The following is a 15,132-nucleotide window of genomic DNA, read 5'->3' on the forward strand; positions in this document are numbered from 1 at the left end:
TTATATGTATATCAGGAGGGTATCCTATCTATTTTTCGATGTGCATCTGAGGGACATTTAAATTATCATATAGTGACACATAATGACATCACTATCATCATAAAGTGAAATAAAAATGATCCTATAATGAAATTTAATGGCATCAAAAGTATCATATAGTCATATATAACGATATCAACATCATCACGTGGTTACATAAAGTGTCATCAAAATTATCATATACTGACATTAAATGACAGCAAAATTATCATATACTAACACATAGTGATATCAATTCTTTAAAGGTTACGAGACTTTTTACTATTGACATATTATCTTGAATGGCGTTTCAACTAAAACCGTACGTAGGAAAGGCATTCTAGATCTACACTATCGTTCATACCAAACAATAAACACTCTTTTGTTCTGTTGAAATATGTTTTGACATTCGTATGCGTGCCACCCTGTATGGATACAAGTTCCCTTTGGATATGCCAATTTTGTGATGAATTTTCTTATCACATTTTCTGATTATCGTGATCTTATCCTTATTTCAGACTTATATTTCAGACTTTCTCAACATCGCAATAGATTAAAGCTAAAATGCACAGTGGACAAAAAAAACACAATAAAATGCATTATCTGAAATTTTATTTCACAAGCATTGAAAATTTCTGTTCCACATCAGTAAAATAAAACATACCAATGTTCAATTGAATTCATAGCTTCAAAATCAGTTACATAGAAAGTAATAATTAAAGCCGAATTTAAATCTGCATAAAACGAACTTCACTTACATTATACATTTTTTTTCTGGAATTTATCATATTTTTGTTCATGTTTGATTAAAATATAACATACTGTATAGTTGTTGATTTTCACGGGACTTGCATTTTCGTGGTTGCCCGTGTTGGAATAGTTCGCGGGTATTTCGCGCATTAAAGCTTTGTTAAACATTATGCTGTAAGCAATTTTACATATCTGTGAGTACATATAGATATCCGTTGGATATCTATTTTTTCGGTATATCTAATAAAAACGAATATAGCAAAATCAAATCCCTACTAATATTACCAACTATACAATATATTCTTCTTGCGCTGTTAAGCTAAAACAGTTTCAACCTGGGTAAGACTTTAAACCACAAGTATCATAAAAACAAAGTATTTTACTTCTGAAACGACATAATTTACATGAATCATGAAATACCGACCAGAACGTCAAATCCCAATCATGTTTACATTTTACCTATGTTAGTAAATCAGGTAATAAATTTGACGATTTTGTTTTCTTTTTCTTTTTTCTATTCTTGTTTTGACGATATATGAAAATTCAGTTAGTTCGATTGACATTAGTTGTGCCAAAAGTATCAAGTATGACTAGATGACTATATACTAGCAGTACCAAACAGTGGGTATTGCAAAATATTCAGTGGTATGTTCTTTCAATAAGAAATAAAACTCCATGAATATTAATTCACTGGGTCAGTGAACGAGGACATTCCAAATGATTATAAAGCAAAAAATATCATCCATTTTTGTATGTAATTGACAAAAATCAAGTTTCTATTTTCTAAGGATTAAATATAAATTTCACATTAATTTCATTTTTTTTTTTATTTCTAAGTGACATTGGCAAGAAATGTTAGACACAAATATGACATATATTAAATAAAGAAACATATATGTATGTATTAGGACGACCCGCATCCTTTTCTAAATCAATTAAAGATAGCATATACATATCATTAGCTGATGGATTTCGACTAGTAGGCATTTGTCTACGCTTCTTAACCGGGTATTGCAAACATGTTTCGACCAGCGAAAACAATATTCAGAACATGAAAAACAAAGAAAGAAGAATAAAACAATTATAATGATTACTTTGACCATGGTAAAACCATCTGACAAACTGTTGTGTTATATATCTGGCATACAAAACAAACATTTGGAAACAAACATTGGTATTATGTAATGTTTCGGCGAGACCGACGGAAACTTCAGAATCGTGTATAGAATATTTTAACAGTTTCACTTTGATATTTTCTCTTATATCATTTAATGAAAAGCTAGTAGCATGCAGCTGTACTTTTGATGTCATTGTTCAAGCGGCATATATGTATATCTCAAGATCACATATACAAACAGAATACATATTTTTTTAAGAAGAACGCACCCAATAAAACGTGTGAATTTTGTACTTTGGATATTAAAACGTTATGGTATTTTTCATTGGAAATAGTTCATCTAAATAATCAGTTAATAATAATATAGACAAAAAATATTAAAAAACAAACAAACAAAAATAAATTAGCATATTATCGCGCACACACCTTCCTCCATACAATATAGAACTGAACATATTTTCGTTTGATTTTCCATGACATTTTTAAGTCATAATTGAGATAAACCAGCTTAAAAAACAATTCAGAATCAGAAAACGAACTTTGAAAAACCTGAATTTGTACGAAATGTGGTTTCTTTCTAAAAGGTTAATTCAAATTATTTTGATAAATCACGCTGGATTTCATTTTTTATTTATTGTTTTTAGCTGTTTTTTTTTATATCTGAAATATGCACTGGGAATATACATGAAAGTAAGACCTAGATAGTACTTCCAAAATGTCGTGATTTAATATCAAGCTATTTATAGTACCAATATATTAAGTTCAAGGAAATGGTAGGAAGACATGTCAGCACACTCACACTCAAAAACAAACAAAAACGTATATATGCTATCAGATATTAGCCTACACATTGAATGTAATAACCAATTTTGTCTATATACGTAGGCAATTTTGTAAGACTTTTAAAATAAAGCCAAAGCGTCTTTAATCCAAGAAACAGCATAAACACATATAAACATATGTATATATGTTACCGTACTTATATTTCTGTCCCTGTTTGTATGATTCCGGAAAATGACTTCTGTAGTGTATATGTATATGATACATATGTATGTAGTATGCGTATCAATGATGTTTTCTTAACACCTGGATTATTTCTTCGTACTCATAGAAACATATCTGAGACGTTTTACGCATTAAGGTGACTTGAGATATGTCACAAGGGAACTTTTGTTATTATTACCAAGCACTATTCACCTAGTTGACTGGGACTCTTTACAAACTATATGGTTCATGGTGAACATCTACATCACGACATAAACAATCTTTATGTTACTCATCTTCACGTGTTGACTGACACACAAAGCCCTCCTTGGAGAACGTATCCCTTGCAGCACATCATAGCGGGGTCTGGACATGTATATGTTTCCGTACGGTATCTGTCAATCAAAACATAAAAACTTACTTCATCGCAATTGTATATTTAATTGAAACGTCCAGACATTTATCTTACATTTCGCTCAGCCTCTAATTGAACATACTGAATGAAATACTGATTGCGCATGCGCCGAAATACAGAAACACAAACGAGTAGAACCAAATGGCGCAGCGAGGAAGGCAACATGTGTTGGCCTAACATATACAGGAAGAAGGAAGCATAAATTAAAGCAAGGGAAGGATATCAATCGGAGACTGCACAGACAGGTGGAGTTATAAACGACAGTGGAATCGGAACACGTGCGAAAATGACACAGTTAAGTTTTTGTTGGAGAGGCAAGTGTGTTCTGTACACACGTACGAAGTGTGTGTACGTAACGTAACGTTCGGTCTGTTGTCATCTTTACTGTAAGCATATGATGCAAATGATTCAATGGTTATCATTTCTTATGAGATATTTATTGATTGAAGATTCACTATTTATAGTTCACCAGCTTAAACCTGTCGATAAATCACACTTGTATCAATCACGCGAAATGGACCGAAGGGGGTAAAGCTAAGAAAGCGTTTCGGTTCGTGGGCGGCAACATGCAGAGGATAGTGATTTTTCGCAACGATCAGGTCAAGTGTATGCAAAGAAGATTTTAATGTTTGTCTCTTTCATAGGCAGGGGTATTCAGGTTCGTAACTTCTTGGCTTTATGACGACAATAGTTGACGTTATAAAAATATTTGTAGGTCTTAGATAGGCACAGACATTATGACTAAATGTCATGTTTTGTCAAGATAGGCACAGACATTATGACTAAATGTCATGTTTTGTCAAAATAATAACAATCTATTACACTCTGTCGGAGGTGTAGCATCTTTAATGATTTCAATGCTTGGGTACCTCAACCATTCAGACAAAACAAGTACAGAAGGTACTCCTGTTCCCGAATCACAATGAAACACAACAATACAGTATGATACTAACATAATTCCACAACGACAAAAACACACATTGTATTGTGTATGAACTTCGATATTCAACATAGAATATTTGAAATATAATTCAAATATCGGTTTCCTCTGCCTCTCCTTTTAATCGTATCCATACATTCCATATGATATGTTATATTAATTGTCATAACACATGTGAATTGTTGACTGTTGATAGCCGAGTCAACGATGTCGCCTTGTACTTCTATAAGTCTCCATGCAGATATATACTTCTGCTCCTATTTTACCCTCATTTCATATTAATTTTGATATTTATTTTGAATCATAATTTTGTTTTCGTTAATATGTCGTTAATGCCGTGATGTTGTCATACTGTAATTCCAACTGGAAAACGGTAAAAGTTTGCATTGACCACTTAAATTTGCCATACAAATACGGTCAGGCGTTTCGGAAATGTCAGCGTCTTCTATTCTATCAAAGTCACAATGCGAATCTGGGTAAAATACAGGCCATGATACAACATCAAAATAGGAATCCAGGTTAATATAAAGGAAATGGCGGATCGATACACTCAAAAATAGTAATGGTAAAGTAATACTCACTTTGTACATGAATTCGCAGACCAGGGTGGACAGAAACCTTGTGTTGCCACAGTCCTTGTACATGTTGTCATAACTGGAGTTTCACATGGCGTTGCTGCACATCCTTCAATTTCCTCATGGTCATCCCCTCTACAAGTAAGTATATACAATTCACTGTTAAATGTTTCCATATTTTCCCAACACAATAGGTAAAAAAACAAACAAGGTAAACTTTCAGTATCCCTAGTATCAAGGTGAGTTAGCAGACATACGAAATGGTCATATTCAAACTCAGGACATCTTGGATGTCATGAGACATCAGTCTGTCCAAGAAATACCCCACGAATGGGTGCATAGACTTTAAGGCGTAAGCAATCCTCTACATACAGTGGTAACAATTATCTCCCAACATATGTCACAACAGGGTATGGCTACATAACCGTGAATGCACGTTTTTGTTCAGGTAAAATAACTTGTATATACAGCAATTCTATTTAATCTGAAAAAGACCTAGCATGACAACTGAACAGTGAATGTGAGTAATCAGTTGAGTCTATCTGTGGGTGCAGCCACATCATCTAGAAACAATGACAAGTAAAGCCAGTGAACCGTGAATGCATGCTTGTCACGTTAGTTCACCTGTATGCACGGTCATTTAATCCTGATGGAGCGACCAGCAAAGACACTGAACCGTGAATACATGGTAAGTTTATCTGTATTTTCGACCATTATATCCAGAAGCGTATACCAAACACACAGTGTAAAGGCAATACATGCCCTTGGAATGAGGTTGCATTGAAGCTCCATAAGATAATACGTATGTTCTTATGGTCCAAGTGATTATCCGGAATCTTATTATAATTAGAATCTGCATTTCGTATAAAAATAATAGATGAAACAGCATGAGCTGTAGATGATATCTCCAGAAGCTATGTGTTCAGAAGCTCTGTGCTTTTACAGCTGTGTGCTCAGAAGCGCTGTGCTTGGGAAAAAATCTTAGAAAGTGACCTTTCGTACCCGGGAAGTTCTTGGCCCTATTCCTAAAGCGGATTCGATGACACCTCAGGAGATTAGAAACAGCATTCATAAATAAAAGAGTTTGAACTTATCTATTTATACAGGAAATACACAAGTCTTGGTATGTTACTTGAAAAAGGGTAAAACATCAGAATTACTTTTTTCGGCGTAGCTATATTGGTAAAACAACAGAATTACTTTTTTCGGCGTAGCTATATTGGTAAAACAACAGAATTACTTTTTTCGGCGTAGCTATATTGGTAAAAAAACAAAATTACTGGACGTGGCGTATATATTTTTATAAAACAAGAAACAGTAAACTTACTACGGAACATTTGTATTGGTAGAACTAGAAAATGAATTAACACGTTGTATTTATATTGATTCAACAAAAATACTTATCACGGCCCATTTATACTGATACAAAACAAATAGCATAACACAGGATAAAGTGTATTTATATTTGCAAAACATCACAATTTCTTTTCACGGCGTATTTAAATTGGTAAGACAATAAAATTACGTAAAATGGCTTATTTTTAATGGTAGCAACGAAATTACTTAACAAGGCGCATTTCTATATAAACCTAAATCTAGATTCACATTAATTCGATGATAATGCGGAGTGGGTATAGTTCAATACTATTGAATGAATTGCGTTGTTAGTACAATATGTACTAGATTGTATATCTGATTATCATTAATATCCTATTAATACTTCGTTGTATATTTATCACTTTAATACTACTTACCCACACGCTTCTTGGTTGGTACACTCTCTGTGCCTTGTTTTGTTTCCACAACCGCCACACGTCTTTGAGCAAGGAGACCATGTTGACCAGCTTATGACGTCACTCGAGCCATGTTTAGTGGCATTGTCGTCATTACTTGGACCTGGAGCAGCAGGCATATCTGAAGACATAGCGTCGTCATCCTTGACTGCAGCTGTTGCTGAAACAGAAATGTATTCAAGCAATAGATAATGCCTTTTTCACAGAAATTATGAAAAAGATGCCATGGTATGATTATACCTTATTTCCATGACATCTATTTCTTTTAATGTATTATTCGATGAAAAAATAATAATTCCCAGAAATTCGCATTATTTACAGTATATTTGCTTTCTACCTTTTGTTTTTTCAAACAATTAGAAGCAATGACTTACATGGAATGTGCTTGTCCTTTACGTGGCATGTAAGCGTCTCAATTTAGCTAATTCTATATATATATATATATATATATAAAAACCTGTTCAGTTTCCCGTCAATGATATTTCTTAGCTCTTTGGAGCTCTTAATCTTATTGATGTTTTCCTTACTTTGTAGATGGAAATATTAACAGGACATTTAATTTTGCTATACCCAGTCATTGGGTAGGGCACTTTAAAAGAAAAATTCAATAAATATGTATTTATACCATAGACTAACATGTGTCATATCAACTACAAATGTATGTGAGTTTTCGCCTGTCGATTGCAGAAGGTTTGAGAAGGCAATGTTGCGCGAATTCTGACTGGAACAACCGCTGGATATCAGTCTCTCAAAAACATCTTTACTGTCGATATATATACGTACCTACACAAAAGTTGCCCTCCAAGTGATAATTATTACAACAAGATGGCACAACAACCGTACATGTTTCATCACGTGACACATCAACCATCCTTCAAAGTAAAAGGCATTTGTTCATGTTTACCAGTGCAAAATAGATAAATACCAAATCAGACCCAACATAATATTCTCTAACTTGAGGAAAATCTTACTTTGCATTTGTCCATTGGAAACTATTAGAGAATTTAAGGCAAATTCCTATATAGATATAGGATTTATATCTAATAGTTTCGTTCCTATTGAAAATCCTATCATAAGTGAAGGATTTCTCAATCAGAGAATCGTTTATGAAACTTGAGCCACAAAACGAATTCATCAAACATTAATACATTTGCAGAAAAAACGATAACACAGAAAGATGGATACCAAATTACACAGATACGATATATATTATCAGGGTTTTTTTCGGGAGTATTTTCAGAACTTTAGTAAAAAATATTTAGAGACGTTTGTTCATTGATATATTTCAATATATTGAACATGTCAAAAACAAGTACATATAGACCTATATTGTTTTATGTATATTTTAACCATAAATCATTGTCTTTGATGTAGTAAAATGCATGATGCTTCGAAGAAAAAATAACTAAAAAAAAACAACACATTTTTATTTTTCAATTTTTCAAATATGTTAATACTACTCAGTTATTGTTCCGTATAAAAATGAAAACTTTTAAAATGTTAGGCAGGATACAAATTAAGCATATATGTATGACAATTTAATTTACTTACTGATATCTATTGCAATTAGTATTGGAGCGAGGTGAGAACCAGGACTTTTTGCATTTGACCCATTGTTTCTTTTTCCAAGTTTTCCTACATGTTTGTGACACACTCTTGTAACAAGGACGATATCTGGCGGTCATCGCTGTTGTATTTAACAGTGAACATCCTCCACACGATTCTGAAACAACAAAATCAAAACTCTCTTAAGAATACTTTTTCTTCAGTAACAAATGCATCGGAATATTGAAATTTGACATGTTGAACTCACAATCCATTTTCTCTCATCAAAATCAACTACAAAAGTAATTATAAAACATCAAAAAGACTTGAAGAAGCAAAATGTTTTCGAATCAAAATATTGCATGTTGCAAACAATTGTAAAGTCAGATAAGAAACGTCATGCAATTTCACGCCTAATAGCGCAAAATTTCCAGCAGACGGCTGAAATGCATATTGCTGTGTATGGAAAGTTTCATTAATTGCTAATTGAAATTTGAAATTCGCAACATTTATTTTGTTATATTTTAGCACATGACGCCCAGTCACCTTTGTCATATTGTAGCAATTGATGCCCAGTCACGTTAGAAGTTTGACGTTTTCCACAGGACGGGTATGTCTATCATGAAAAATAGCATTCCTGACGTAGACCAGGACTGGGATTAACATGGGAAAACAACTCAGAAAGATAGAGTAACATGTTCTGATTGTGAAGAAATTAAATGTACTGAGATGAGAATATTTGGGGTTAAAATGTAATTTTCATAATGTTGCATCTAGCATTTGCAAACCGTCGTTAACAGGGAAATGGGTAAAAGTCGTATTAAGTAATGTGTAATTTTTCAGTTGAATTTGAATGGATGCTACAATCAGATATTAGTTATACACATACAGCGATATATTTAGATTAACCTCATTAAATATAGCTTAAAATGGCTATAATGATAGAGGTCATCGTAAAACATCACTAACTCTTTTTTGGAAGCGTCGAACCATACACCTCGTAATTTAACCAGCTTTCTTACAAACAGGGCCCTTAAATGCGAATGGAAACAACATACTGTAATACCGAGCTATAAATGAACCATTAAAAGTTAATCAAAATAGCTAAAACGAGCTTAAAATATTTGTTAATATAAATCACGATGATGAACAAAAAGGGAATAGTAGTGGTGTTGCCTAATCACGCGATGTTACTTGAGAATCAAAGGGAAGGCAATAGAAATATCATTTTAATTTGATTATAACCTGTTCCAACGTCAGTACCAACGATGTATATATGCATACTGTTTATGCAAATACACAATGATTAGATATACACTAATAATGTACAAATATACACTGTCCTCCAAAAGTTATGTTAAACTTGACGGTTTAAATCGAATGGCTAGTCAATAAAAATTGAGAAAAAGTGTTGTAATATCTAGAAGATCGTCCATTTGTAAGTGACGATTGCAAATTATTTGAAAAAATACCTCACTTCTTTGAAGTTGCAGGGAGAGGGACTGGAGGGTCCTATTTCTCATAATGTTCAAAAATGAATAAAAATATGGGTTTTTTTTACTGCCACAAATAAAAGTAATTGTTTAACTGATTAACAGTAAAAAATGTATATATTAAACAAAGAGGGACATTTCCAGAATGGTGCATTTTGAGGATTTTTATTGTAACTAAACATATGCACTGTTGAAAAATGAACATGAACATTTAAAATCATTAACAAAAACATCCTAAGATGTTGTGTTTCTAACAAATTGTAATAAAGACTTCGAGATTAACTTCGCTGTATTTAACGTAATAATTATAGCAGGACTTTTGGAGGGCAGTATTTACGGTAATAAGAACTATTTATAAGTATGTATGGACCGAAATCACTTGTTCGGCGAACTTAAGTCATTTTGTTGACCAATACATCTTCTGACGTTATCAATGGAAATCGTGACAGGAGTGTTACAATCCAGTAATGTGTGTCAATACCACAAAGTATTGTGGTTTGACTGTGACGTAAATCGGAAACATGTGTATACATACACAAATATAGCAATATATATATGTCAAAGCTTGTGGCGTCTTATCGTTATCTATATACGTATTGGAAGTAAAACACCGTCAAAACGTATATATTTGTAACGATAAGGCAAACTTTGATAATTGGTCTTTAAGGTAATAAATGATTATTAATTTTATTAATCTATTTTGTTGTGCTGCGGGTAACCTTACCTGCCCAGATATTTGCTTTAAATCCTACGGATCCAGTATTATGGCCACGCAAAAGGACCACCATATCATTGCTTTCAGATATTAGGGCAGTGTGGTCTTCTTTTAACGAACAGCAATATCTGTCGCGAAATCGAAAGGATGCAAATTCATATATGATTATAGTTGGGAAATTTTACACAGAAATAGTAACCGTGTTGAAAATGTGTTATCTCTCTTTGGTAAGCACCGTAATATACATTGTATTGAATATGTGTTACCTCCCTTTGGTAAAGACAGAATACATAGTGCTGAAAATATGTTTCTTACCTTGGTAATTACCGAAATAAGAAATAATGTTGAAAATACGTTTCTTACTTTGGTAAACACTGAAATATACATCGAGAGTTGAAAAAAAAGTTTCCTGTTTTGCTTAACACGCAAATTTACATCGTGTTGAAAGAATGCTTCCTACCTTGGTAAACACCTAAGTATATATCGTTATGGAAGCATATCGTCTGAAATTGGTTATTTAACTTCTTTATCACTTTTAGTGAAAACGCCAATTTCTTCTGGCTTCATTGAGAAAGTAACTCAGACTTTTGCCTACGGTTATGTCGTATCGTACTAAATTACTCGCTGATAAGCTTGTTTTACTATGAATTAAGTTACCTTGCGCCAGTATTAGCCAGATCTGCAGAATAACGAACTTCTAAAAAGCTGTCACAGGTAACAAAGTGATCCTTGTAGCACGTGTCAAAATTGATGAAGTCTCCGACAAGGTCAAGGTGAACATTCATACCTGGCGGAGCCTAAACAGAAACCAAAATTGCTTTATGTTTAAGTTTTTTTTTAATGAATTTGCTACAATCTAAATGTATTTTTCTGTACAAAGGCCGTCGTTTTACCATTTCAAATCTATAAATGCTAATAAAACATCAAAATATCCCCGACATGTAAATGAGAACGTGATCCAGGTACGAGGTAACTCCAAACTGTGCATCGTTACATATTTTAATATGATGATAAACACATGTATGATTATATGTAAGTAGAACAATATAAAATAACTAGTAAACAACTTATGTTAATAGCAACATATTAATGTCAAAAGTATGTAAATTATGTCATTTATTCAAACTAGATTACAAAAGAAATTCCTTAATGCTATTAAAATCAAGAAAATGTGTTCAAACTATATTTTAAAGTATTTTGACGGAAATCCTTGTAAAAAAAACCTTGGGAATAGAGCAGTATGTCATCTCGAACGCCGCCTGTTACACACAACGCTAGAGTAAACAAAGGAAATGTCACGTTCTCAAAAGGAGAATCGAGTTAATGACATTATCACTACAAAGGAAATACTATCCTTTATTAAACCAACTGATTATACAAATATAATCTACCAATGTCCAAGAAACAGTAAATAACCATCAGTTTTGGTTATGTTTATATGTCTTAACAGCAAGGGTCATTTAAGGAAGTGCTGGGTTTTGGGGATGGAGGAACGCCGGAGTACACGGAGAAAAACCACCGGTCTACGGTCAGTACCAGGATACTGTCCCACGTGGGTTTCGAACTCGCGACCTAGAGGTAGAGGGCTAGTGGTAAAGTATCGGGACACTTTAACATCTCAACAAACACGGTCCCCGTTGATAACGAAACTATAAATAAATATTCTTTATGCATTCTAATGCAGATTTAAATCCATACTAGTAATTTAAAACACATATAAATATATAATGTATATACAAGTATGTAGAAAAAAAATTTGCTGCTACATATGGACCAAAAGCACTTGCCCAGCGGACTTTATTCGTTTTATTGACCAATACATCTTCTGACGTTCTTAATGTAAATCATGACAGGCGTGTTTCAATCAACTAATCTGGGTCATTACCACAGAGCATTGTTGTTTGACTGTGACGTATATATGAACACATGTGTGTACATACACAAAATATCTCAATACATATTCTAACGTTTGTGGCGTATTTTGGTTGTCTGTACTTATACATATTTTAAGTAAAATACTATGAGGATGTATTTAATTGTAATGATAAGGTATGTTTTTAAAATTTGCCTTTAAGGTAATAAATGTTCGTTTCGATCAAGAATATATCAGTATTTGCTGTGTTTAAAGACATAGTACAGATTCCCAGTATGGTTTAATACATGCATAAGCTAAGCATTAAAGCATAAGTTTGCAAGTACATAATGGTGATTATTTACTTAAAGTTAATGAAAAATTGTCATTAATATCACCAAACCATCATATATTTTATTATAAAAACACGATATGTGATTCAAAAGGCAGCTATATCCCGGAATTGTACAGTATGCAATACGAGAAATTTGTACCAGTCATATCTATGGTATAGTATTTACGAGTAAATTGCGATGTTGTATCAAAGTGTCGGAACACCTTAACCACTCGGACATCACGGCCCATATCAGTAACTGCGAAATAATATATATTATGATAATAAGCAAAGATGATAAAAAATTGTAAATAGCTTTTAAGTTTACCTTGAGATACCAATTGCACTGGTGTCCTTTTTGAAAAGGTTGTAAATACCCTATAGTTGTTACAGTTGATGTCACGTTGATGTTTCCTCCACATGATACTGAAAATGCGAATACAATTTCATATAAAGATACATTTAAAATAACCATTACCGGAATATTTACCTTTATGACAAAATAGAAAAAAATAATGAGATGATGTGAATCCGTATATCATAATATATCAAAAAAGAGTTTTAAGGAACTCTTAAATCTCTGCCAATAATCAAATCCGCGTTTACTCTTAATACCACTAATAAATACCATAGACTTACGTCCGACAGGGGGAGCTGCAGTCTCACAAAAGTCCCCGGATAATCCTTCTGGGCAGCGACACCTAGTACATATTTTAGGATCCTGATAGCCACCATTTTTACAAGGCTGAGACAATTGAACATTATTACAACAATCTGAAATTGAATTGTGTACTCTTATCAATGCATGATATAAACAAATGCAAACAATAAATTCAGCCGTTTCAGGTGTGTATTTCAAAGAGTAAGTTCAACTCTTACGGCTCTGTATTTCATATAATAAATTGGAGCCTTACAGCACTGTATTTCATAAAATAAATAAATCTCTTACATTTTCATACAATAAATTCAACTCACAGAACACTGTGTTTCATAAAATAAATTCAAATCTTACAGCATTTTATTTTAATTATTAATTCTTACTTTTTGATGTAATAAAGTTAGCTCTAAGAGAACTGTATTTCATACAATAAATTCAACTCTTAAAGCACTATATTTCCTACAATAATTTCAACTACTAGACAATTTATTTCATTTATTAAATTCCAATCTTACATTAATATTTTATTGTACGCTACAACGTTTTAAGGATGGTTTAATGCATTATAAAAATAGGGTTGCAATTAAGACAAAAAACTTACCTTTACAATAGACAGAATTAGCCAGTTTGACGTCATAGAAGGAGAGTCCATGACGTTGTCCTAAAGCTCGCTGTAAATTAGATTTCCGTGCAACTACGGTCGGATTTCCAGCTTTGGAGAACGCCTAAATCATCATGTAATGCAAATCAAATAATTCCTAATATTCTTGCAGAAAAAAACAACATAAACTAGCTATATAAAGTATACTATTATCTCTTACATGGCGTGTCGAGATGGTGTTATCAAGAGAGGCTTATCTCAACGAGTTTAGTGGATGTTACTCCTATGCAATGCACACTGATTGTGTGAGTCCAAAAGTTGTTTGATAAGCAAACAAATCACTAATAATTGTATGATATAACAAAACACAAAACTTTCATGACCTGAGCAAGGTTTAACTCGCTGTACGATATCATATCCATTGAGTCAACAGGTTACTAACACGTTTAGCTGATCTTTAAGCGAGTAAAATAGAGGGGAAAATATGGCCCTATTTTATGGACTAAAATTGATAAAGTGGGGGCAAAAAAAATAGATAAACGTCCTACGTCATAACGCACAAGGAAAGTTAAATATTTTATAATCGAGTGGAACCAACCATCGGGCAATGGTATCGTCAGATAGATAAGGAAAAATGCTTATACTACTGTTATGTACGAAGAAGTGTTATTGATACTTAACAAAATCAGTTATGGTTGCGTGTATCTTTTGGTATAAGGTAGAAGACAATATATTCTAACTAATACCGAAACAATTACTAAATCAAGTAAAATGTGTAACATACCGTTGACCCATAATGCATCACTGAGCCGACGTCATAAGGCACTCCCTTAGAATTTATATTCTGCCATGTCAACTGGACGAAATCCCCATGCTTATTATCCATGATATTAGGTGCCTCAATAGTCACGTGCTCGTCCCTATCAGGTCGTGCTTGCTCGTGCCAAAACCCAATCACATGACCTAGTTCGTGAGCAATTCGTCCTTTCTAAAAGCAAACACACAAAAAATGAATATTTATTCCTAGGTAAAAAGTACTGACTAAAATAGTGATATCAATGTTTTACGCAAATTTAAACTGTTGATTTCTTTGAAAAATATATAACAACACACTTACGTAAACACATCCGTCCACTGACACTTTTTGGACGTTGTCTGCATTTTCCTTCTTGCCGACATAAGACCAACATCTAAAACAATACATAACTAAGGTATGGAAACATATGCATTTGGTTCGGAATATTATTTTTCACGTATTTTTAGAAACGTTCCTGCCTCTGAATAAAACGTTCATTGACGATTTCTAGAAGAAATAATAGAACCAGGTTTCAGATACATGTAC

General features: G+C 33.0%; 1 protein-coding gene across 2 annotated transcripts in view; it reads right to left on the reverse strand.

The window, feature by feature from the left end:
• Positions 1–615: 615 nt before the first annotated feature.
• LOC117316486 (zinc metalloproteinase dpy-31-like) overlaps positions 616–15,132 on the reverse strand; it is a 66,864-nt gene continuing 52,347 nt past the window's right edge. For both annotated transcript variants that reach the window (XM_033871094.1, XM_033871095.1), the window contains 12 exons: positions 14,908–14,980; positions 14,575–14,778; positions 13,791–13,914; positions 13,171–13,305; positions 12,860–12,957; positions 11,003–11,142; positions 10,355–10,473; positions 8,144–8,315; positions 7,376–7,464; positions 6,554–6,752; positions 4,806–4,934; positions 616–3,264 (listed from right to left, as the gene is read on the reverse strand). In XM_033871094.1, coding sequence (XP_033726985.1) covers positions 3,168–3,264; positions 4,806–4,934; positions 6,554–6,752; positions 7,376–7,464; positions 8,144–8,315; positions 10,355–10,473; positions 11,003–11,142; positions 12,860–12,957; positions 13,171–13,305; positions 13,791–13,914; positions 14,575–14,778; positions 14,908–14,980 — 1,579 coding nt within the window. In that variant the 3' untranslated portion in view covers positions 616–3,167. The remainder of the gene's footprint in view (positions 3,265–4,805; positions 4,935–6,553; positions 6,753–7,375; positions 7,465–8,143; positions 8,316–10,354; positions 10,474–11,002; positions 11,143–12,859; positions 12,958–13,170; positions 13,306–13,790; positions 13,915–14,574; positions 14,779–14,907; positions 14,981–15,132) is intronic.

The sequence above is a fragment of the Pecten maximus genome, chromosome 18 (genome assembly GCF_902652985.1).
Source record: "Pecten maximus chromosome 18, xPecMax1.1, whole genome shotgun sequence".
NCBI lineage: Eukaryota > Metazoa > Mollusca > Bivalvia > Pectinida > Pectinidae > Pecten > Pecten maximus.